The sequence below is a fragment of the Hyaena hyaena genome, unplaced genomic scaffold, assembly GCF_003009895.1.
Source record: "Hyaena hyaena isolate Hyena2069 unplaced genomic scaffold, ASM300989v1 scaffold_462, whole genome shotgun sequence".
Taxonomy (NCBI): Eukaryota; Metazoa; Chordata; class Mammalia; order Carnivora; family Hyaenidae; genus Hyaena; species Hyaena hyaena.
Window position 1 is genome coordinate 493,375 of NW_024081092.1, and position 24,653 is coordinate 518,027.

Here is a 24,653-nt window from a genome sequence, read left to right on the forward strand (position 1 = left end):
GTGATGACAAAGTGGATCTTAGGTGGATCTTGCTTGGGCAGAAAGTCCAATGTGGTGAAGGAAGAAGACCACAGGGCCAGATGTCAGGTGATCTGGTACCAGCTCTGCTAATATGTAACCACATGACTTCCTCCAAGTCACTTCACCTCTGTAGGTTACATTGTCAAAATCAAAATGAGGAATCAGGGCTACATCAAGCATTTGGAGTCTGTCATTTATAGTGGAACAGTGGTTCTACCTCATATGAACCACAAGTCCTTGGATAAATCACTTAACCTTCATAAACTTGATTGATGCTTTCAATTTGTAAAGGAGGCTACCAGCACTTGAAACCTGATGTGAGACTTAGCTTTAACATATCTAAAGTATCTATCATTTTGAAGGCATTTAATAAATGATTGCCATGATTCCTCTTAGTGATTTGTAAAATTCCTTCCAGGACTCACATCCTGTTATTTTTCATTTGTGAGAAAAATAAGGAAGGGTGATAGGCAGAAGTAAAAATGAAGAACATAATATTTGTGCATGATCCTACAGTCCTAGTCTATTTGCAAGATTGTGTTGATCCATATATCCATTTTTTCCCTTAGTTTTTCAGTGTTCTTTTTATTTGGAGAACATTACTCCTTTAGTAGAAATTATTGTCGTCAGTGAGGGGTAATCTAAAATGAAGACATTGACATCGTTAAAAACGTTATTCAAATTTCCATAGTTCTTACTAGGAGCTATAAGCACCAAATCCCAGTTATTAATGTAGGAATCATTGGACTGATCTCATAACAGCATCTTGGTAAACATTTAAGACAAGACTCAGCAAAAGCCGTGTGTTTTGTGAGGTGCTATTCATCACTGGCATCTAGAAACATCTGTGGGGTTTTTTGGAATTAAAAGCCATAAATCCTGAATTCAACTCAGAAAGGGCCTAAAAATGAATTTAAGATTTGGCTGTAACTTGAGGCAGCTATTTGATGGGATATAATTAACGATTATATTTTAAGGGTATTATGGGAGCTGAGAATGATCATTTACCACTTTTAAAGTAAATATGTTTTTATTGGGGCTTTATAATTCAGAGTTTCCACCTGTCAGAAATGTATAGTTTTACACCTGAAAAGAGATGATGACTTTCAACCCTACCATTGTCCTGATGAAAAAACTGAGGCCTAGATGAGTAAGTCTTTAGATGTCTCAGGGCCAGTGTGGAAAGATAGACAAGTCAGTCACCTGCCAGGTGTTGTGACCATGCTAAGTGGTGCCAGAGGTGTGATGAAACCCTACTTAATCCTCCCACCATTTGCAATGTGACTTTTTTTGCATTCCTAAAACTTCTGCTTCGAGTCCCAATGTATCATTTTTTATATTAAATTAAATACTTAATTTTAAGCTTTTATTCAAATTCCAGTTAGCTAACACTCTAATATTAGTTTCAGGTGTACAATGTAGTGATTCAACACTTCCATACATCACCCAGTGCTCTTTGCAAGTGCACTCCTTAATCCCCATCACCTGTTTAACCCACCCCGCCCACCTCCTCTCTGGTAACCAGTATAGTTAAGAGTCTACTTTAAAAAAGGGAGGGGGTCTGTTTCTTGGTTTGCTCCCTCTCTTTTTTTCCCTATGTTCGTTTGTTTTATTTCTTAAATTCCATGTATGAGTGAAATCATATGGAATTTGTGCTTCTCTGACATATTTCACTTAGCATTATACTCTCTGGCTCCACCCACATCACTGGAGTTGGCAAGGTTTCACTCACTTTTATGGCTGAGTATATATACCACATCTTCTTTATGAATTCATCACTTGGTGGACACTTGGACTATTTCCATAATTTGGCCATTGTAGAGAACGCAGCTGTGCACATCATTACACAATATAGAAACAATACTTTGAATCATTTGATCCTCTTGCTGCAGTCAAGTCCAGCCAAACCCTGCACCATCTCAAGCAAATCCACTATGCTGAGCTCTGTTCAATAAATGGTTTGTCTTTTAAAGAAGTGCTGGTCCTATTGATGCCTTTCCTCGGATCTACTCCTCAAACACTCCTGTCTGTTCTCCAAGGAGCCCACCATACAGAGGTGTTCCTCTCCTTCTCTTCTTTCACTTTTGATGCCTTGTCTTTATCTTTCAACTCTCCTTTATTTCAGGATGGTGAAAGGAGGCCCTAAAAAGAAGACTACTTTTAAAAATTAAAAAAAGATTTAGTTATTTTTTTCTTTTATATTTTATTGTCAAGTTGATTTCCATATAACACCCAGTGCTCATCCTCACAAGTGCCCTCCTCCATGCCCATCACCCCCTTCCCCTCTCTCTCACCCCCATCAGCCCTCAGTTTGTTCTCAGTATTCAGGAGTCTCTCATGGTTTGCCTTCCTCCCCCCCACTATTTTTTCCCCTTCCCCTCCCCCATGGTCCTCTGTTAAGTTTCTCCTGTTTCACGTATAAGTGAAAACGTATGGTATCTATCTTTCTCTGCCTGACTTATTTCGCTCAGCATAACACCCTCAAGTTCCATCCACGTTGCTACAAATGGTCAGATTTCATTCTTTCTCATTGCCATGTAGTAGTCCATTGTATAGATAAACCATGTCTTCTTGATCCACTTGTCATTTGATGGACACTTAGGCTCTTTCCATGTTTTGGCTATTGTGGAGAGTGCTGCTATGAACGTTGGGGAACATGTGCCCCTATGCATCAGCACTCCCATATCCCTTAAGTAAAATTTTTAAATATTTTAAATAATATTTGTATATTTTAAACAAACTTTAAAATTTTTATTTAAATTTCAGTTTAAGTTATTTAAATTCCAGTTAGTTAACATGCAGTGTAATATTAATTTCAAGTGCAAAATTTTTTTAAAATACCAGATTTCAGAAATCAGGGTTCAGTCAGAGGAAGGCCATTTGTTATTAGGTTCATTTTTGTCTTCTGGAAAAAGGCAGCATACAGACGAGAACAACCCTTTACTCTTTTTGTTGAGTTTATCTTCCTGCATATGATATCTTGCTTATTTTATTTTTCAAGGCATTGAAATGTTTGAGACTTTTATTTTGGCAGGTATATTTCTAGCCTCATACATTTTTATACAAGTAAAACTAGTGCTGAGTAAGAGGAAGGCAAGGACAAGAACTGCCTTTTTGTTTTTGTTTTTGTTTGTTTTGTTTTGTTTTGTGATTCCTAGCATGCATATTTTATGTCACTATTTGTGGGTTCGTTTTTTTCTTTTTTTTTTTTAAAGAAAATCATGTTCTTTACGAGTGAACTCTTGGCTCTAATTTAGAGACTCTTAAGGAATAAAAAAGGAGATATAGGGTAAGGATTTAGGGGGATATCAGTGTAATATTTAACATGCTTGGTTTTGTATGTATAAAGATAACAGGGGGTGCCTGGGTGGTTCAGTCAGTTAAGCGTCTGACTTTGGCTCAGGTCATGATCTCACGGTTTGTGGGTTTGAGCCCTGCATCGGGCTCTTTGCTGACTGACAGCTCAGAGCCTGGAGCCTGTTCCAGAGTCTGTGCCTCCCTCTCTCTCTGACCCTCCCCTGCCCATGCTATCTCTCTCTCTCTCTCTCTCTCTCAGAAATAAAGAAAAAACATTTTTAAAAAATTTAAAAAAGATAACAGAAGGGCACCTAGGCAGCTCCGTCAGTTGAGTGTCCTACTCTTGATTTTGGCTCAGGTCATGATCTCAGGGTCATGGGATCAAGCTCCACGGCTAGCTCCATGTTGAGCGTGGAGCCTGCTTGGGATTCTCTCTCTCTCCTCTCTCTCTCTCTCTCCTTCTCCCTCCCCCTCTACCTCCCCCGCTCTCTGTGTCCCTCTCCCCCACCTCCCCTACTCACTCCTGTGTCTCAAAAAAAAATTAAAAATTAAAATAAGATAACAGAATTCTTCTCCTGCACTACTACCATCTACTGTTCCCTTATCACTACTGCTACTACTGCCGACACTAATTGTGCCAGTAGGCACAGATTATTAATGTTAGATTCTGGCTGGTATATGATACAGTATATATATATATCTGTGTATGTGTACACATTTGCTAGTAAATGTTGACTGTGATCAGACACCACACCTCTTAAATTGTAGAATCACATATGTTAGAATAGGAGAAAGTCTGAGTATACAGAGAGAATTCTCATGTCTGTTTACTTTTATGTCCTCTCAGTTTTGGCAAGAGAACAGACCTGACTATGTCAACATCCAGCTGTACCTCAGTCAAGCAGATGGGATACAGGTATGTGGTTAGATGTTTTCATAAATTAAACAAGCCTCTTGATAATAGAAGATTTACTGCAAGGGCCATGCTGGAAGAAAATTTCTGCAGGTGGTTTGAAGAAAAGTTTCCCAGAGGATACTTTTGGAATGTGTCCAGAAAACCCATGGCTTGTACTTGAAGCCAACCATGTTATGCCTTTCATTTGTCCTCCTCACAGGAAGCTGGAACAGACCTTTGAGTTCATCTCTCTCCCTTTCACTGTTGTCTCAAATTCTTCACCTCTGGAAATCAGACCATGAGTGAACAGTCTCATGATTGTGTTCATCAAGGGGAGTTTTTCTGTGGAAAGACAAGATAACGTCATGTGCAGTTAAGCTTATTTCTCTTCAAGGGAAACTAAACAACATAGTAATAGCCATTACACATTATTTACTTGCTGTGCTAGACCCTGTGCTAAGCATTTCATATTTGTTATCTTGTGTAATTGCAACAGATCTAAGAGGTAGATGATATTGCCATCCTCACATTACAGGTGAAAAACCTGAGGTTTACAGATGACATGGAAGTGCTGCACAGGTGTATAAATCTGGGCATGAATGCTTTCCCAAGCTATATTTTAGTATCTCCGTTATACATTTCCTATAATACTTGAATTCATATTTGAATACAAAATATGAACACTTGTCAATTACTTCAAAACTAACTTAACCCTATTTTTTCTAGTCAGATTTCTATCCCATTGGTATGTTAAAAATATTTTGCTATTCTCATGAAGCAAGTCAGTACCGTTTTTCCTCATGGTATGGCTATAATTAAGGGATGGTTCTCCGTTTGTCTGCCTAGGACTCAGACACTCTCCCCGTCTCTTCTCACTTCACTCTGACCCTTCATTGCTGATCCAGATCTAATAATCTTTAATTGCAAACACCAACCCATTAGAAGTTATTTGTTGAAAGACTCAAGATGTGGAGCTCTTCTGTCTTAGGCAGTCTTGTCTAGGATAATTTCCCAAAATTTGTGATGACGATTTGTAGTATTTTACTCCTGTAATGAGCCAAATATGACAACTGTATTTGCAGTGCAAAAACACTTCAATAAAGTTTATGTGCTGCACCCTTTTTGAGAGTAGGCAATTAAAATGCCTTCTTTAACATTGTGGTTGTTAAAAATGAAGCAACTAACTGAAGTCTAGGAAAATCAGCCATTTGTAATAATGGAATTCAAGAAGATAATAGATTTTAAAGGAAAAAGAGGAAGGAAATGATGCTTCTAAATGACTGTACTTAATAGCTTGCCATTTGATACTTATATTCTTTATATCACAGCAATTTGGTAGGAAGCCACAGAACCAGTAGAAATGATGTTAGAGAAATAGGTTATTCATCCAACTCTGTGTCATATAAAATATAGTGCTTTCTTTTTGGCAGAAGATAATTGGAGAAAAATATCAAGCACTGAATTCAAGACTTTTTATTGGACGCCCTCGGTGGAAACTTCTGTTTGATGAAACAGCAAAATGTAATAGAGGGTAAGTACTAATTTTCAGGAAATTTGCCCTGTGGCTAATGAACAAATTAAAATATTCTCAATCCGTTACATGTAGTTTTTAAAGATGAATTAGGTAATGGGTTTACAAATTACAAAGTCACTTAAACACTCAATTGTCACTGTCAAGGAAGAAAGCAAGTCAGGGACCACCTCATGTATCTGTAATGCCAAATAATTAAAATTTGGCTTAGAAATAGTTTATAAAGAATTTATGAATGAAACTCTCCTACCTACTTTCAAATTTGAATGACTCATATTAAAATGGGTATTCATTCCAACATCATGTATCAGGTGATCATCGGAAAAACTTTTCAAAATCATGTTGGCCAACAGCTCTACCAGCATTTCTAATAATGAATGCACTTAAAAATCAGATATTTGTAGGTTTTTTTTATCAGAATGAATAAATTTTTAAAACAGTTGTAATATGGAGTCTCCAAAACAGGAATGTTTCCAAACATAATTTTTTTTTCTTGGAAGCTGTAATTCTATGAAGAATATTTGCATTGTGGAATATATGTCTATGGTCTGAAGAGATTAGCATTGAAGGAAAGCATTCACTGTAGGGCACAGACTAGCCAATCCCTTTTTCTTTTGTAAACTTACTGTTCAGGGCAATGGTCTATAAGAATTCTAAGAGCATTTGAAAATGATATACCCACTCAACACATTTTAAATTTGGTACTGAAATAGTTTCATCGTAAGTTTAAATAGTTGCAAAGGCTCTAACTTCTAACATATTGCACATGTTGACATTTTAAAATTAATGTAACTCTTTTACACATGTCTACTGGAATTGAAATAACAGTTTTTTTATACTAACCTTATATATTTGTAAAGATATACAAATAAGCTTTCATTAGCAGTTGGACATTTTACATTATTAAAAAAAATTTTTATTAATCTTTATTTATTTTTGAGAGAGAGACAGAGCATGAGTGAGGGAGCGGTCGAGAGAGTGGGAGACACAGAATTCAAAGCTGAACTGTCAGCACAGAGCCCGAGGTGGAGCTCAAACTCACAACCTATGAGATCATGACCTGAGCTGAAGTCAGACACTTAACCAACTGAGCCACTCAGTCGTCCCACACGTTATTTTTTTCTACTTAAACTTGTATTTCTGTCCTGTTTAACCTCTAGACTTTATCAAAATTCAATATGTTTTTACACTTGAACCAATCATATTTTTGTTGCTTAAGTAAACATAATTCTGTAATAAGAATATACATGAACTGAAGATTTAATTTTTAAAATAACCGTTTGGCCCTATTGCTCTTCTAGATTGATTTAGTATTACAATTATTAGTGTATATAGTTAATTCACAATTTAAAAAATACGCTTTATAAATATACAAAGGATATTTGTGAATGAATGATCTTATAAGGTGACAAGTTTTAAAAATGCTTCAGTTCATGAATTCATGGATGAATATGATCTATTGAAAGAGTCACAGATTCATCATGGCACTTGAGTCCTTCTTCAGAGATTTTGTTTGAGGAGTTATGGTGTAGAGCCCCAGGAGCAAAATTTAAAAAAAATACATGGTTAACTTCTGACAAGCATCGTTTTATTAGTTTTCTTTCTGTGGTGATGAAAACTTTGGGATTTGGTTGTTGGTGCTATTGTTTTTGCTTAATTAGGAAACCAAACTCTATTACAGAAGAGGACCATTTATAAGAAAGCAGATTGGGATTATTGATTTCTTTGGTTCCTTCTTAAGAATTCTCATTTGTTAAACTATTCATGATTTAGATTGATGTTGTATGTTTATTTGGTTGGTTGTTTATTTTCTTCAAAGAGCAAAGCTGGTTTAAGAAGAACAAGTGTGCACCATCTGTTGTTGACATTTTGTACAACACTTTCACTCTGTATTTGCTCTGGACAGGCACCTAAAAGTGCATTGTTTTTAAAGAATTTTTACATGATATATTTAGGGAAAGAATGGATGAATATCTTAAGGTTCATTAGCTAGTAAAAAGGTGCTATTTAAAGAGAAATCCTCATTTAAGATATAAAATTTTGGTTAACCTCATGTACATGAATTACTGAAGGAATATATAAAGACACACATACATACTTATCAAAGTATATTACTTACATACTTATCATATATATGTATGTGTATATGGGTGCATATATATTTAAAATCTATATACTGAAAATATGAACCTTAATTTTTAACACAAAATGAATCTCTTAAATAGAATTCTTCAATGTAGTCTTTTTCAGATACATTCATATATTGTTCATGGATGATTTCCTTGTAATTCTACTTCACAATATTCTAGAATGTGGATAACATGATCATTGCTACTACAATACTTATGGATATTTAGTTTACCTTCAGTTCTCTACTGTCTCTAACAGTGCTATAGTAATTATCTTTGCACTCCACTCTTGTGGGAGTTGCAGTTCAAGGCTAGAACCCTTGAAATGGAATTGCTGGCTCAAAGAGTATGCACATTTAGATACTGTCCTATTAAAACCAAAAGGCTAAATCAGTTTACGTTCAATTTACTTTGCACATGTGTAGGAGGTGGTTCCTTCCTTGTGGATTTTTTTTAAATTCAGGAAATGAATTATGTATTGGTATTACATGATCAAGGAAAGTGAAGGAGCTTTTGAAGTCACTCTACTTTCATCATTATTTGACAAATGAAGGAGCTAGGACCCAAAAGGTAATGATTTATCTCAAGCTATGGTTAATGAGTCAGAATTCATACATGAACCCTATCTTCTGACTGTGAAATTCAATGTACTTTATTTACAGCAGAGCATTGACCCAAATAGAAAGAGTAGCAATTTTATTTTACCATGTCCCTCTTGGGGACAGTAAGATCTTGCAAGAAGCCATCATGTTCATTATGTATATGACAGCAGAATGTTAACTGTAATATACTAAAAGTGTCAACAACTAATTTTTTAAAAGTATAAAAAGATATTCTAGATATTACTTTATAAACCATTCAGTATTAAAAACGTGTCAGGAAATACTTTGTTATGCCTAACCAAAGTCCATTTTCCTCTTACTTGTAATAAAAATGTATATCATATCATAAATTAGTCAAATTTATGCATTATACAATAGGAGAAATAAAGGATCTACTTTATGTGGAGTAGAGAACTATTACTCTGGGATTGAGTAAAATGTTTGAGACCATATTTATATATCTTTCTCATGGTGTTTTAAAAACAATACAGATCTGTGTATCAGTTCTAGCAAATTTTTGGTAGAGTCTTTCAAGTTTTCTAATAGAGTATCATGTTGTCTGTGAATAGGGAAAGTTTGACTTCTTCCTTGTTCATTTGGATACCTTTTATTTCTTATTGTTGTCTGATTGCTGAGGCTAGGATTTCCAGCACTATACTGAATCTCAATGGTGAGAGCAGACATCCCTGTCTTGTTCCTGACCTTAGAGGAAAAGCTCTCAATTTTTCCCCATTTGAGGATGATATTAACTGTGGGTCTCTTGTATATTTATCTTGTTGAGGTATGTTCCCTCTGTCCCTACTTTGTTGAGGGCTTTTATCAAGAAGGGGTGCTGTATTTTTTAAGCATACCTAGGTTTGATCTCTCACATTTGATCCTGTGTCCCTGGGTCAAGTCACTCAGACCCTCTGGATCTATATTCACAAGGAATGAATAAACTGTCATTATTATGAGATACCCCACTTACAAATCTGCATGGAAAAACAAAGATTGATATAATATGCACAAATATATTGAAAATTATGGAACTAGTTTCCAACCTCTGATCCCAAACCACATTCTCTGCTTAACATCTGTTTCAACCCATCTCAGCAAAGTTTTTGTAGATAAATCTCTAGATGGTTGTTGGACTGCAGAAACCTAATGCAAATTTAGTGCAAATAGATTGCAGAAATTAAGTATAGATCTTGAAGAAGTTACAGGATCTCATTGTTAGTGAAAATAACACTGGGGAACACCTCAAATTATATAAAGATCTATTAGAGTCAAACTAGTTAACAATATGAAATACAAAATGTAAAACATGATATATAGGTACCTTAAAAATGATAATTCTAGGGGCATCTGGCTGGCTTAGCAGTTTAAGTGTCCAACTCTTGATATCAGCTCACATCATGATCTCACAGTTGTGAGATAGAGCCCTGCATGGGGTTCTGTGCTGGGCGTGGAGTCTGCTTGGAATTCTCTCTCTCTCTCTCTCTCTCTCTCTCTCTCTCCCCCCCCCGCCCATGCCCCTCTCCCTCACTCATGCTCTCTCCCTCTCAAAAAAATAAAATAAAAAAGATAACTTTTTAATGAAATATTTAATAGAAGCAATCAGGAAATCTATAAAAATTGAAAAATGAACTTTATAATTGTGCTGTGAAGAAAGTAATGGTATCTTACTAAAATGCAGCATGACAGAGAATGTACACAAATCATCAAAATGACTCAATGTCTTCTCATTTTCATGAAAACCACACTATGTTATTTTTATTTTTGGTGGTATAAATTGAATTGTTCAATTTTGTCAATTTAAGTAACCTAGTGTGCTTAGATCTGGTTTTAATAATAATCTTAATTTTTTAATGTTTAAGGTAACTTATTTTCATGCTTCTTTTTAATTTTCTTCTCACTTTGGGTTTGATTAGATTTTCTTCTGCTAGTTTAAGGTAGAACCTTATGTCATTGGTTTCAGACCCTTGTTCTTTTCTAATAAAAATGTTCAATACTATAAATTCCCTTCAGTCTCCACACTTTAGCTACAACACACAGATGTTGATGTGTTTTGTTTTTGTACACTTCAAAATATTTTTAAAATTTCCATGTGATTTCTTCTTTGACCCATTGGTTATCTTAGAAGTACGTAGTTCAATTTCCAAACCTGTGAGGATTTTATATATATCATTTTGCTTTTGATTCCTAGTTCAGTTGGGTTCTGTTGAGAAAATATACTCTTCGTGACTTCAATTCTTTAAAATATATTGAGACCTGTTTTATTGCCCATAATATGGTCTGTGTTGATGAATGTTATGCTGCACTTGAAAAGAATTTATATTCCATTGTTTGGGGATAGAGCACCCTATAAATATCAATTAGTTCCAATTGGTTGTTAGTGGTATATTGGAGTTTCTTAGTTGGAGGTTTTAATTGTAGTGTTTAAACTACTTCATTACATCTTACTATTCTTCTATTTATAATACTATCTGTATTCATTCAAAATTTATTACACTTTATTATTTTATGGAATAAAAAATATTGTTGGATTTTTCCAACTTTATTGAGATATCATTAATATGTAATATTGTGTAAATTAAATATGTACCATGTAATATTTGATGTATGTAATGATTTGATGTATGTGTATATTTTGCAAAGTGACTACCACAAGAAGGTTAGTCAACACAGCCAACCATCACTTCACATAATTACATTTTGTGTGTGTGTGTAAAGAAAACTTTTACAATCTACTCTCTTAGCACCTTTCATATACAACACAGTATTGTTAACTGTGGTCACGATGGTGTACATTACATTCCCAGAACTTATTCTTATAACTGGAAGTTTACAATTCTTTGTCAGCCTTCACCTATTTCCTACCTCTTTTGTCTGGCCCTGGCAACCACCAATATGTTCTCTGTTTCTACACAGTATTTGTCTTTCTTTATCTGATTTATGTCACTTAGCACAATGCCCTCCAGTTGCAATCATGTTGTTACAAATGGCAGGATTTCCTTTCTTTTCTATGGCTGAATAATATTGTTCTCTGTGTATGTGTATATGTGTGTGTGATATTAATAATTAATATATAAATTATATGTATATCACATCATGATTTCTTTATCCATTTATCCATTGATGGACACTGAGATTGTTTCTGTGTCTTGGCCATTTTAATAAAGCTTCAATGAACATGGAAGTGCAGATATTTTTCCGAGATAATCACTTCATTTCCTTCAGATATATATGTAGAAGAGGGATTGCTGGATCATATGGTACTTCTATTTCTAATTTTTTGAGAAACCTCATACTGTTAGCCATAGTGGCTGTACCAATTTACATTCCCAACAGTAGTGCACAAGAGTTCCCCTTTCTCCATATCCTTGCCAACATTTGTCTCTTTATCTTTTTGATAATAGCCATTCTAATAAGTGTGAGGTGATATCCTATTGTGGTTTTGATTTGCATTTCTCTGATGATTAGTGATGCTGAGCACTTTGTCATGTGCCTTTTGGCTATTTGAAAATCTTTTGTAGAAAATGTCTATTCAGGTTCCTTGCCTATTTTTATTTTAATTATTATTTTATTCTTTCTTTTTTTGCTGTTGTGTTGTATGTATTTCTTACATATTTTGGATATTAACCCTTTATTCGATATGTATTTTTACAAATATTTTCTCCCATTCCATAGGTTGTCTTTTCATTTTGTTGAGCATTTCTGGTGTTGAATAGAAGCTTTTTAATTTGATGTAATACCGCATGTTTATTTTTGCATTTACTGCTTGTGCTTCTGGTGTCATATCCATGAAATCAATGCCAAGACTATTATCAAGGAGTTTTTCCTTGTTTTCTTCTAGAAATTTGCTGATTTCAGATCTTATCTTTAGGTCTTTAATTCTTTCTGACAATTTTTGTGAGGGTGTGAGATAGGGGTCCAGTTTTATTCTTTTGCGTGTATAGATCCAGTTTTCCCAACACCAGTTACTGAAGAGATTATGTTTCTCTCATTGAGTAATCTTGGCTTCCTTTGACTGGTTTTAAATCTAGCAGTTTACTGTTGCTTTCTATTTATCTCATTTGTTCTTTTCCTTTCTTTATCCATTTCTTTTGGACTGAGTACATTTATGGTTCCATTTTTTTCTCCTATATTGGCATATTAGCCATACTTCTCTGCTTTTAGTGATTTATTTGAGACATTGGTTCCCAAATTTCATTCCTTGGACCAACGTCGCCTGGAACTTGTTAGATTCTTGAACCCTATCTAAGATCTCCCGTATCAGAAGCTCTAGGGATGGTCTGTGGACCAGCTGGTCTGTGGTCTGCGAAGTCCCTCATGTTCTTTTGATGAGGCTGAAGTCAGAAAAACATTGTTCTAGGTTTAGAGTGTACATCATTAGCTTATTAGAGTCCATGCTGAATAATATTATACCGCTTTAGGTACTACCATTCCCCCTGCATCTCTTTGGCTGTTGTTCTTTCTCTCTTTTTTAGTTTCTTTCTTTCTGCCTTTTTTTTTTTTTTTTTTTTTGGAGAAAGAAAGAGAACATGAGCGAGAAGGGTGGGGAGAGGGCAGAGGGAAAGAATCTTTTTTTAAAAAATTTTTAATTTTATTTTTTTAATTACTTTTTTAATGTTTATTTTTGAGAGAGAAAGAGAGGGCATGAGTGGGGGTGGGGCAGAGAGAGAAGGGGACAGAGGATCTGAACCAGGCTCTGTGCTAATGGCCCAATACAGGGCTTGAACTCACAAACCCTGAGATCATGACCTGAGGGAAAGTTGGACACTTAACTGTCTGAGTCACCCAGGAGCCCTGAGAGAGAAAGAATCTTAAGCAGGCTCCAGACTCAGTGCAGAGCCCAATGCACTGAGATCTAACAACCCTGAGATCATGACCTGAGGCAAAATCAAGAGTCAGATGCTCAACCACTGAGCCACCTGGAACCACCCTTTGATTATTGTTCTTACTCATATTTCTTCTTCATATACTATAAACTCCATAATGCATTGTTATACTCTTGTTTTAACCATCAGTTGTATTTTAAAGAGATTATAAATTAGGCAAAATACACATTGTATTTTTTAACAGATTTACCATCTTGGTGCTCTTCATTCCTCTGGGTAGATTCAAATTTCCATCTAATAATCACTCTTCTTCCTGAAGAATTTCCTTTAATAGACTAGAGTGTTGGTCTGCTGGTGCTGAATTCTCTCACCTTTTGTTTAAACAGTTGGTATTCCATCTTCAGTTTCGAAAGTTATTTTTATTTAGATTTTGCTTGATATAGAACAGTTAACATTTTCTCTTGTCTTTTGGCACTTTGAAGATGTCATTTCATTGGCTTCTGACATGCATAGTTTTTGACAAGAACTCCATCTTTCATCTTCTGTTTATTATTTGTAAAATGTCCTTTTCCCTCTCTAACTTTTTAAAATGTTTTTCTCTTTGAAAACTGTCATTTTCAGTTTTATTTTAAGTTGACTTACTTGGTTTTCTTTGTGTATGTTCTCTTTGGGGTTCATTAGATCCTTGGATCTATGTATTTGTTTTCATCAAATTTGGGGGGAAATGGGCAACTATTTCTTAAGTGCTTTTTCCCTCTTTCCCTCTGCCTTCTCTCATGTTGAAACTACAATTCCATCTGTGTTAGACTAGTTGATTTTGTACCGCAGGTCACTAAGCCTCTGTTCATTTTTCCCCCAACTTTTGTTCTTCATGTGGTACCCTGGGATAGATTGTAGTGGTAGGTCTTTAAGTTTACTTACCTTTTTTCTGCAGTGCCTATTTTTCTGTTAACCCATCAGTATATATCATTTTAAGTATTGTATTTAATCACTAGAATTTTCATTTAGGCCTTTAAAAATCTTCTGTTTCTCTTCCCATTATGCTGATGCTTTCCTTTGAATATAATAAAGTGTTTTTCTCATTACCATTTCAATGAAATGTCTGATAATTCCATCATCTTTGTTGTTCTGGGCCTGTTTGTATTGACTGATCTTTCTCTTTGTTTTAGTTTGCTAGGGCTTGCTTCCATAACAAAATCTCACAGAATTGAGTGGATTAAACAACAGAAATTTATTTTCTCAAATCTCTTGAGGCTGGACATCTAAGATCAAGATAGCAGTAGGGTTGATTTCCTGAGACCTCCCTCCTGTGCTTGCAGGTGACTACCCTCTTATTGCCTCTTCACATGGTCTTTTTCTTTGTGCATGTGTCTCCTCTCACATCTCCTCATGTGTCCACATTTTCTCTTCCTATAAACACTCTAGTCAGATTGGAATAGGATACACTCTGAGAGGTTTATTTTAACTTAATCACTTCTTTAAATGTTTCATCTCCAAATACAGCTATATTCTGAGGTATTGGGGGTTTGATTTTTCAACATACAAATTTTGAGGGGACCATAATTCAGCCCATAAGACTCCTAGTTAAGGTTCATAATTTCTTGCTCTATAAAACTCTTACTAATTTTCTGTTGGATACTGTACATTTTGAAGTTTAGATATTAAATGCCATGGGGTGCCTGGATGGCTCAGTTGGTTAAGCATCCAGCTCTTGATTTTGGCTGAGGTCATGATCTCACAGTCTTGCAAGCCCTGTGTCAAGCTCCAGGCAGAATCCCTGCTTGGGATTCTCTCTCTCCCTCTCTCTCTGCTCCTTCCCCCCAACCTCTCACTTTCTCTCTCTCAAAATAAATAAATAAACATTAGATGTTAAATGACAAATTTTGATCTTTTCTTTTCAATATTGTTGGATTTGTTTCAGGCATGCAGTCTTGTGACTTGGATTCAGTCTGGTATTTCTAAGTCTTGCTCTTAAGCTTTGTTAGTATAGATCCAGAGCACCTTCCATCTATGGCAAAGTTTTCCAGTATCCACCCTGCCTCTTACAAGCAAGGTGATAATTTTCTAAAATACTACCCATTACCCACATATGATAAATAGATCTTTCCATTCTGGCTTGTGGGAATATGAATTATTCACAACCTTCTGTCAACTCAGAATTGTTTGCCTTACTGCTCTCTGCTAGTTCTTTACCAAGATTCATGTAGTTTCCTCTCACACATGAGCAAATCAGTACTCAACCGAAGACTTGAGAGTTCACTTTTACAGATCTCCAAAGCTTCCTTCTGTGGATCACTCTTCCTTTCTCTCTCTCTCTCTCTCTCTCTTTTTAATGTTTATTTTTTAGAGAGAGTGCATCCAGACTGGAGAGGGGCAGAGAGAGAGGAAGACAGAGGTTCTGAAGCAGGCTCTGTGCTGTCATTGCAGAGCCCAAAGTGGGGCTCAAACCCATGAACCATGAGATCATGACCTGAGCCAAAATCTGGCGCTCAACCAACTGAACCACCCAGAGGAAAGAATCTCTCTTCCTTTCCACAGTCTTCACAGATTCTAGCTGCTTTGTCCTCCATGAATTCCACTCTTTGTTTCTTCAACTCACTGAGACCCCCAATCTCAGCATGAATTTCTCTGTTTTGCAGCCTGTAAATTGCCTCCAGCCAATAAGCAGAGACAGTTGCTGGACTCATCTTGTTGTGTTTTTTTTTTCTCTTTTTCTAGTGAATCTGTTCTGCTCTACCTACTGTCAAGTATCTGAAAATACGTTTCTTCATATATTGGGTTTTTTCCCTAGTTTTTCAATGAATGAGGGTAAATCTAGTCCCCAGTACCCCATCATGGCTGCAAGTGTAAGTTCTATTTTTGTAGCTCTTTGTTTCATTTTTCAAGGTGAAAAGATTTAGTAAAACCATTTTTTAAGTATTTATTATAAAATCTTGGTACCCATTTAAGTGGATTTACCAGGTTTTTTTTTCTTTCCAGCACCAATTATTCTCAGCTAAGGTAATAAGGACATACTATGTTTGCCCAAGATATAATATGAATTGTTAATAATTTTGATCTCCTAGGAAGAATTCAATGCAAATAACAAATTTTGGAGGAAGATCAATGTGTAATACTAGTCATCTCCTGGGATTTATTTAGCCTATTTATTAGGGATATGTATAATTTATCTACTAAAATTTTATGTTAGCAAATAATAAAACCTGCCTAGCATTTGCTACAGTTGTCACAACACATAAATAAAAAATGAATTGTATTCAGATTAATATGCTTTTGTTTCAACTTGGATATAAATTAGTTACTTAAAATCATTCTTTCAAATTGGTAGTAGCTTTTCTTTCTCTTATTCATCAGTGCCCATGCAAATTCATGAGATCTTTAGAAAAATGCATATAAAACATCAGTAAGAGAAGACTGACATGATCTGGTGTGGATGGACATCTATTACTTGATTTGGTTTCTGCATGTAACAAAAAGGCTAAGGGCAGACCTCACTTTCTGTTTGATAATAAGCAAATATGTGCTCGTAGTTACCTTCTTTGAACTATCCTAATTTCTCATGAGAAAAGCATGAAGCAAATAAGGTATCTTCATGGTGATCATTTACATTTGGAAATAATTGGGAAATTAATTCATTCAGTATGCAAAGCAGCAACAAATGAACTTTGTTAACACCTCAAACATATCTCTTGTTATGTTCTGCCTAATTTTCCACCTGATTTCCTGTTTTCTCCCTCTCTCTTACCAGGAAAACAGTTGGTGTTTTCTGCTGTGGACCCAGTTCAATTTCTAAGACTCTTCATAAACTATGCAACCAAAACAACTCATATGGGACAAGATTTGAGTACAATAAAGAATCTTTCAGCTGAAAACCTTTGAGATGAACCAGGACTGAACAAGGAATGAGTGCAATTTCTAAGACTGAAACTCAGCTAAATCAAGCAGCTGTGTCATGCCAAAGAGTAGCAAGGTTTTCTTATTTATGATTATTTAAAATGGAAATACAGAGAATGTGGCAAGATGACAGGTCACATTACATGTTTAATCTGGAAACCAAAGAGGCCCTGAAGAATGGTTGATGTGATGATTCACTTTTCAATGCTCAAATTAAAAGAAAACTATTAGATGCACGCAGTTGATTTTTATGGCAGATCCAAGAACTCCCTAGTGAGGAGCTGTGCTTGCTCACTTTGAGGCTGATAGACTTGGTCCTGTTTAAATTGTTTTTGGTTGAACAAATGCAAGATTGAACAAAATTAAAAATTCATTGAAACTCAGATTACATTTTCTACTTGAGTATAAACAAGAGTAGTTTTGATTTTGAAAAGCTTCAGGCAAATATTTTAGATGTTTGAAGATATGGCACAGGACTCTGTATTAATACGGGTACTTTGTATCTAATCTTCCTCACTACTGATGTCTGTAGACTTTATGCTGAATGAACTTTTGTAAATGTTGATATGGTATCTATTTTTACATTTTTCTTTCTTCTTTTTTCCTCTGCCTATAAGGAAATATTCCCTCCTTTGCGTGCATTAGACACAGTGATTTAATAGGTCCTTTTCATCTGCAATTTACTTAATCTATTACTGTTGCATAGTAATGAGGAAAATATCATTACTGTAAATTATAAAGGAATATATATAGACTATAACTTGTTCCCGTTTTCACCATTGTCCTCTATTATTTTTATTTACTTTTTCCCCCAGCATAAATTGTTTTACTTTTAGCCTTAAGGTAAAAAGGTACTTTGTTTAATTTGACAAAGAACACTGTGTCTCTCAGTGGTCACCAAGATATAAGATATCTCTCTTTTGCCCCCATTGGTTTATACTGGAGACATTGCAAGTACAGTGCCATTCCTGAACAAAAAAAAAACACATACTTTACAGTTTACACAAGAGAAAATACTTCATTAGTATTTAAGTCCAGAAGAAAGAATATTATTTGTTGCACCATCTGGTATTCTGGATCTTGATAGAATCTAATTATTGAATTTAAAGTCACTATCGGGACTACACTGCATGATCCTATCAGTTTATGCTTGCCATTACATTCTTGGCTCAGAAGAAAAATCCACTTCCCTACTTTAAGAATTAAGCTATTTTTGCAGGTTAGTGATTTTGTTGTGTAGATATCTATCAATTGCTATCAAATATAGCACATTGGTGAAATAAGCAGAATGACTGGTCTTGTCTGTTAAAATTTTGCATGTGACAGATGCAGCTGTCACTTTTTGCTCTTATTTACCAATAGCAATCAAGCATGTTAAATCATCTAACATTTACTGCCCATAAACATATTACTTCGAGATATTTCTTCCTTCCCTCGGAATTTTTTATTCTTCCTTCCGTGGAAGGCAAGTCAGAAAAGGATATGGGAAATGTGCAATAGTCCTGCAGATTTAGCTCTGAAGGCATATTTGATAACCAGTGCATCCTGGCAACACTTTCAAAATTAAAAAGAATTTCCGTGAACACACATAACACAAGTAGGAAAAAGAAATGAGTTCGTACAGGCTTAATGTGCAATACTAATTCTTTACTGATCATTTTATTTATGTGATCATATTACTACACCTAATTGTAGTAAAACAAGTGGAAGGTTTTTCAAAAAAAAAAAATAAACATCTTTCTTGGTAGGTCTGCTATTCTAGATGAACATCCTGTCTCTTTTTAAATTCTAGCTGATGTTCAAACATGAAGTGCTAAACACAGGTAATCTTTGCTTCCGTAGGTAATAATAAATTAGGTTTTCATCATGTATGTAGAAGAGTTTTATTTTTGAGGGATTTTGCTCTGGGGCTATTTCTTGTCATACAGATCTTTGTCATATATCATTTTGGTGGCAATAAATGTTAAAATTGAAATGGTATTTTTGAGATCTCTATAACGTCACCCTTTACAACAAATAAAGGAGGCAGAGTTTTTTCACAAAATGATGCAAGTTTAAGAAACATAATCTATTTGCACGTACAGTAGCATGCATGAGCAGCCTTAGGGGCTTAAGTTCTTGTTTTTGTTTTTAAGTTTGTTTATTTATTTATTTATTTATTTATTTATATTTTTGAGAGAGAAAAAGAGACAGAGACAGCATGAGTGGGGAAAGGGACAGAAAGAGGGAGAGAAAGCATCCCAAGCAGGCCCTGCACTGTCAGTGTGGAGACTGATGTGGGGCTCGAATTCACAAACCATGAGATCATGACCTGAGCTGAAACCAAGAGCCAGACGCTTAACTGACTTTGCCACCCAAGCATCCAATAGGGTTTGAATTCTATGGCCATGGATGTCACATGGATGTCACTCTGGGATTAAAATTTCTCATTTGGACTAAATGAGTGGTTATCAGTCTTTTCTGGGTAATATATCTCTTTGGAACCCTGATTAAAAGTAAATATTATGGGGCCACCTGGGTGGCTCAGTCCATTGAGGCACCAACTCTTGGTTTTCAGCTCAGGTCATTATCTCCCAGTTTGTGAGTTTGAGCCTTGCCTGAGGCTCCACACTGATTCTCTCTCTTGGGAATCTCTCTCTCTGCCATTCCCTTGCTTGTGCTCTCTCACTTTCTCAAAATAAACGTTTTAAAAAGTAATCATTATGACATTAATACAAAATATTACATACAATGTAATTACAAATAATCTCTAAAAAGAGGGATCCCAGTTTATGAATCTCTGAACAAAATAATCCATCACTATAGGTCTTTCTACGTATACTTTTCTGTGATTTTTTGCAAGAACCTATCCATTGTTATATGGTTGTAGTAGGAAATTAACTCTGGACAAAGTAAAGGAAATTCTCTTCATATGCTCTCAGAGAATCCAAGTTCTCTTGCTTTATGCAAGGGAAGACTGTGATTTTATATAACAATTATAATGAAAGACTCAGATTCATACAGATACATACATACATACATACTACACATATATTCAGGGCTTTCTTTTTTGTTTGTTTCTTTTTCTTTAAGTCAGGTTAAAAATGAAATGATTGATAGTGACTTAAAATGCCAGTTGGATGATTGTGATAATAGAGTCTCTTAAAACAAAGAAAAACAATATAGACAAAGCATAGCTTGAATTGATTCAGCTTCTATATCCAAGTTACTTACAACTCCCCAAATCAGTGTTTACTTGGAGCATCCACAGAGGTTATAGACTTAAATCATAACACATTGTTAAAGAGGATGGCCAGAAGGAAATGGGCCACTGTCATCAACAGATAATTCTAGTACTAAACAATGTTCATTATATTAAAGAGAAAAAAAATTTTTCCTTAAGGTTAACTCACCTGAACAGTGTTGTTGTTTTTTTTTTTTTTTAAATTTTTTTTTTTTAATGTTTTATTTATTTCTAGGAGAGAGAGAGAGAGAGAGAGAGAGATAGTGAGCAGGGGAGGGTCAGAGAGAGAGGGAGACAGAATCGGAAGCAGGCTCCAGGCTCTGAGCTAGCTGTCAGCACAGAGCCCGATGCGAGGCTCGAACCCACAAACCATGTGATCATGACCTGAGCCAAAGTCGAACACTTAACCGACTGAACCACCCAGGCGCCCCAATGAAACATTTGTAAGTGCTACTTACAAGAATTTCCTTTTCATGTGTCATCCAGGACATTTTCATATCCAGCCATGTTATAGAAACAGAAAAGGCTGAAGTTAGGAGTAGTCTTATTCTGTGGTCGAGAAAACTGAGGCATAAAGGGAAATGGCAATTTGTTTCATCATCCACTGAGTGAGATGTATGGCATAGGGAATACATAGTAATATTGCAGTAACTTATGGTGACAGGTGGTGACTGCACTTTTTGTGGTGGGGAAAAAAAGTCATCCATTGAGTCTGTCACAGAGCTGAAACTGAAGTTCAGCTTTCCGCATCTCTGCTCTCTCCCTCCCCATGGCATACACATCTAATAAGATGCATCTAGTCCTGTTTGTTCGAGTCTCCCTGTGAGGCCTATTTAGTGCTGGGGGAAAATAAGGTGCTATGTGTTAATTCCAGATTCAGGTGCAGAAAAACACACTCTTCTTCCTTGTGTATCTTCTGATTCTAAATGTGGTAGTCTTTTCTGATTTGCCAATTAGAACCTATTTCCAAAAGTCAGTTTTAAAGTATGGTGATAGTGCTAAAGGGATTCTGTTCTCCAGAACTTTGCTTTGAAGAAATGTGTAATAGTATAATTTCTAGGAAAAACTAATATTGAACCTTAAATTTAGATTCATAAACAGAAGTCAAAACTTCCCTGCTTTCTAAGCTCCCAGGGAAATGTTGATATTAAAACAGATGACTTGTTCTTTACTCGTATGACCATAATGTTGAGGAGAAAAGAATCCGCTTTTTGTTAACTAGTAAGACAGGAAATAAATGAAACCAAGCATAATGAGCATTTGCCTCAATCAGCACAGAACAATGTGAACTCTCTGTCTCCTTCTGTCTAAATCTCCACTCCATTACCCAGCTTCTTTATTCCACACTGTGGTATTCTCAAAGGACAGAGTTGCAAAAGCTAAAGGAAGTTTTCTAAAGAAAAGAAACAGAAGACTTCCAATACTTAGCAAAGAACAGTCCATTAAGAGAAAAAGCGAAAAAAGGCCATACCAGTCATTTAAAAGTAGTAGAGTTAAGTAATGTTGCTTTAGACCAGAGACTAGAATTTTTTTGAAGTGAATATACAAAACTTTTAGTTTCTTCTATATAAAATTTTATATTCCTGTTTTTAAAATCTAAGAGTGGACTTCTTATTTTATACTGGCAAATATTACCAGTAATCTTAATGCAGTGTTAAGCTACAATATAAGCGTGGTTAGGGCAAGAAATGCCTCATAAAAGCAAAACTAGGAAGAAGAAAAAAGGAGTTAAAGAAAGAAAAATGATTTGACACATTAGGATATGATAATGCTTTTCTTTTCACAACTCTGTAGATGTTCAAGTGTGTGGCAGAACTGACCATTCCTGTGTTTGGGGAAGATGTAAAAGAATGTAACGTTTGGTTGTTTCTGGGGTTCTTTCACATTTTCTTTGCCACTAGAATTTTCACAGAAGCTTTACCTCTGATCAGAATTATACCTGGCTTCTATAAGAATTAGTGGTTTGGTGAACTGCTGGTTGACCTGAAGGCAAGCCTGACATTTAGATGAAACCAGCCCTGTGCAAATGCTCTGATATATGTAGCAATAAAGCAGGGGAGTCTGCCATGCCTTTCTCCAGCTGCATACACTGCACATTAAAATTCTGTCACTGCAAGGTCATATTTCTCCATTCTTATCCTTCTACCCAGAGAAGGAAACCTTCTTCACAAATGCGGATCCTGAGATACAGAAATTCTCTCATGTGTCATAACAGTGTGTCTGTTCACCTATAGCTGCACATTCACTTGAAACTAATTATCAATGAGGATGACTATATAATTCATTTTAGTAGTGAGAAATCTCCACAATGCATAAAACGGGGGTTCTGCTAAAAAAATATGGTGGTAAACACATTGGCTAGGGAGAAGTACTTCAATCTTCTAGGTTTTCCTCTCCAGCTGACTCTTAAAGGATTATAAAATTCCTTAGCACACTGTTGGAATATGACCTGAGTTTTACTCCGTGCTCTGTGATTAGATGGCTTATTCTTGATTCTTTCCAGTTGAGGAAAGTTCTAGCTCTTAGGACAGCTCTTTAATCACATAGTTGGGTGCCTACCAGGTATAATTATATCCTTATTTAAAGATGGCCGTTATTTGCTTACCAAATGGCATTAACAGGGAACTTTTTTTTTCTCATTAAAGTTTGATTCAGATTCAAAGTTGGGAAAATTAGAAACTGCTTTCAAAAGTGGGAATGATTGACTGAAGTTCTATTTACCCCGAGAATGTCAGTCTCATCATTTTACCAACCACCTCTAGTGTTTAGAGTGAACAGAATCCTAGGTTAGAAATGAGAAGACTTGCAGCCTTTATCCCTGAAGACTGTTTGATTATGTACATAAAATTGTGTGTAATTTCTACCTCTGCTTACATTCCTTGTCCTGGGATGTAGTGGAGCAAGCATAAAGGGGAGAAGAGGAAAAGAGTGGTTAGGAAAGAGAAATGTCTTGGGTAAATCTTCCTTAGTAGGTTTTCTGTTAACATAGTAAAAATAAAATGCCACTCTGAGAAAGTAAAAACCCAGGCTTTTATGAATCACAGTCCACTGTAACCAAAAGGCTTAGTGTTTAATTATGTTTTCTGGACAAGTAGAAAGTATAAACACCACTGTCTATCTTTGTTTTCCCGAGATTCCCCACACAAAGTTGCCTGTTGTATCCAATACAGCTGCCTTCTGGATTCCTCTTAAAATTTTGGTCAGGCCCATTATGGCTAGAGATAGCTCAGTTGATTTATGACAATCTAGCTAGGAATTGCTGGAGGGAGATATACATTATCCAACTTACTTAGGGTTTGGTGTAGGAAAAAGCAGGTATATATGAGACATCTTACTGAATTAAAATCATGGCTTCTATCTTAGAACTAGAAATAATTCTGTAGTGGGGGGGGCAGCGCTTCACAGTAGCTACTTTTTTCCTAGATGGAATAAAATTTATCTTTTTTTAACTCTCACAAATATACTTCACGCTATGTATCTCATCAAAGCTTTGTTATATTGTAGATATTTGTATTTAAATTGTGTGTGTGTGAGAGAGAGAGTAAATTGCCTGAATGAAAATGACATTCTGCAATACTGTGTAATGACACTTTCCAACTTTCATAATTACGCATCCAATGTTGGCAGGTGTGCAAAGGGAGGAAGTATATTTCTCCAATCAAAATGTGCTATGCTCAGCAATGCAGGTGTGGCATTTGATTCTTGCCTGGCTAAATGGAGCTGTGAGTTTGTACATTGCTGGAGAGGAAGCACTAACCCAGCTTCAATACTTATAAAGAATTAGAAAAGTATATACAGTTATTTTTAAAGTATAATTTAACTATTGTAAAGACACGGTATGTTTTAGAAAACCTTTAGTGTTTCAGAAAATGGCATGGTGCTTAAAAGCTAAACAAATAAAAGTTGGACAAATATATTTAAAAGTCCCTCTCATATAAACTAATAGTGTACTTCTGGTGGTAATAATCAAGAATTTTCTCAGGATTTTTAGAACAAGTTAGTGTTATTTTCATCCTAATGAAGGACCCAATTATCACACTAATTTTACTTGTGAAGATATTAAACAAGAAATATTTAAGAAGTGTTACTTGGAAATCTTGAACGTGGCCTAATTCCGAGCTTCTCAACACTCTTGTGACTTTCATTTCATCAGGTGTATCACTGGTTTTACTTTTGGTTTCTTTTTGTGGTATGATTCCTAAATCACATAATTGTGACCATTAAAACACTGAAATATTGAA

At 35.5% G+C, this 24,653-nt stretch overlaps 1 protein-coding gene across 5 annotated transcripts in view; it reads left to right on the forward strand.

Annotated features, from left to right (window-relative positions):
* NOX4 (NADPH oxidase 4) overlaps positions 1-17,572 on the forward strand; it is a 305,572-nt gene extending 288,000 nt beyond the window's left edge. For all 5 annotated transcript variants that reach the window (XM_039253696.1, XM_039253693.1, XM_039253694.1 and 2 more), the window contains 3 exons: positions 4,166-4,234; positions 5,644-5,744; positions 17,044-17,572. In XM_039253696.1, the coding sequence (XP_039109627.1) occupies positions 4,166-4,234; positions 5,644-5,744; positions 17,044-17,164 (291 nt within the window). In that variant the 3' untranslated portion in view covers positions 17,165-17,572. The remainder of the gene's footprint in view (positions 1-4,165; positions 4,235-5,643; positions 5,745-17,043) is intronic.
* The last annotated feature ends 7,081 nt before the right edge of the window (positions 17,573-24,653 follow it).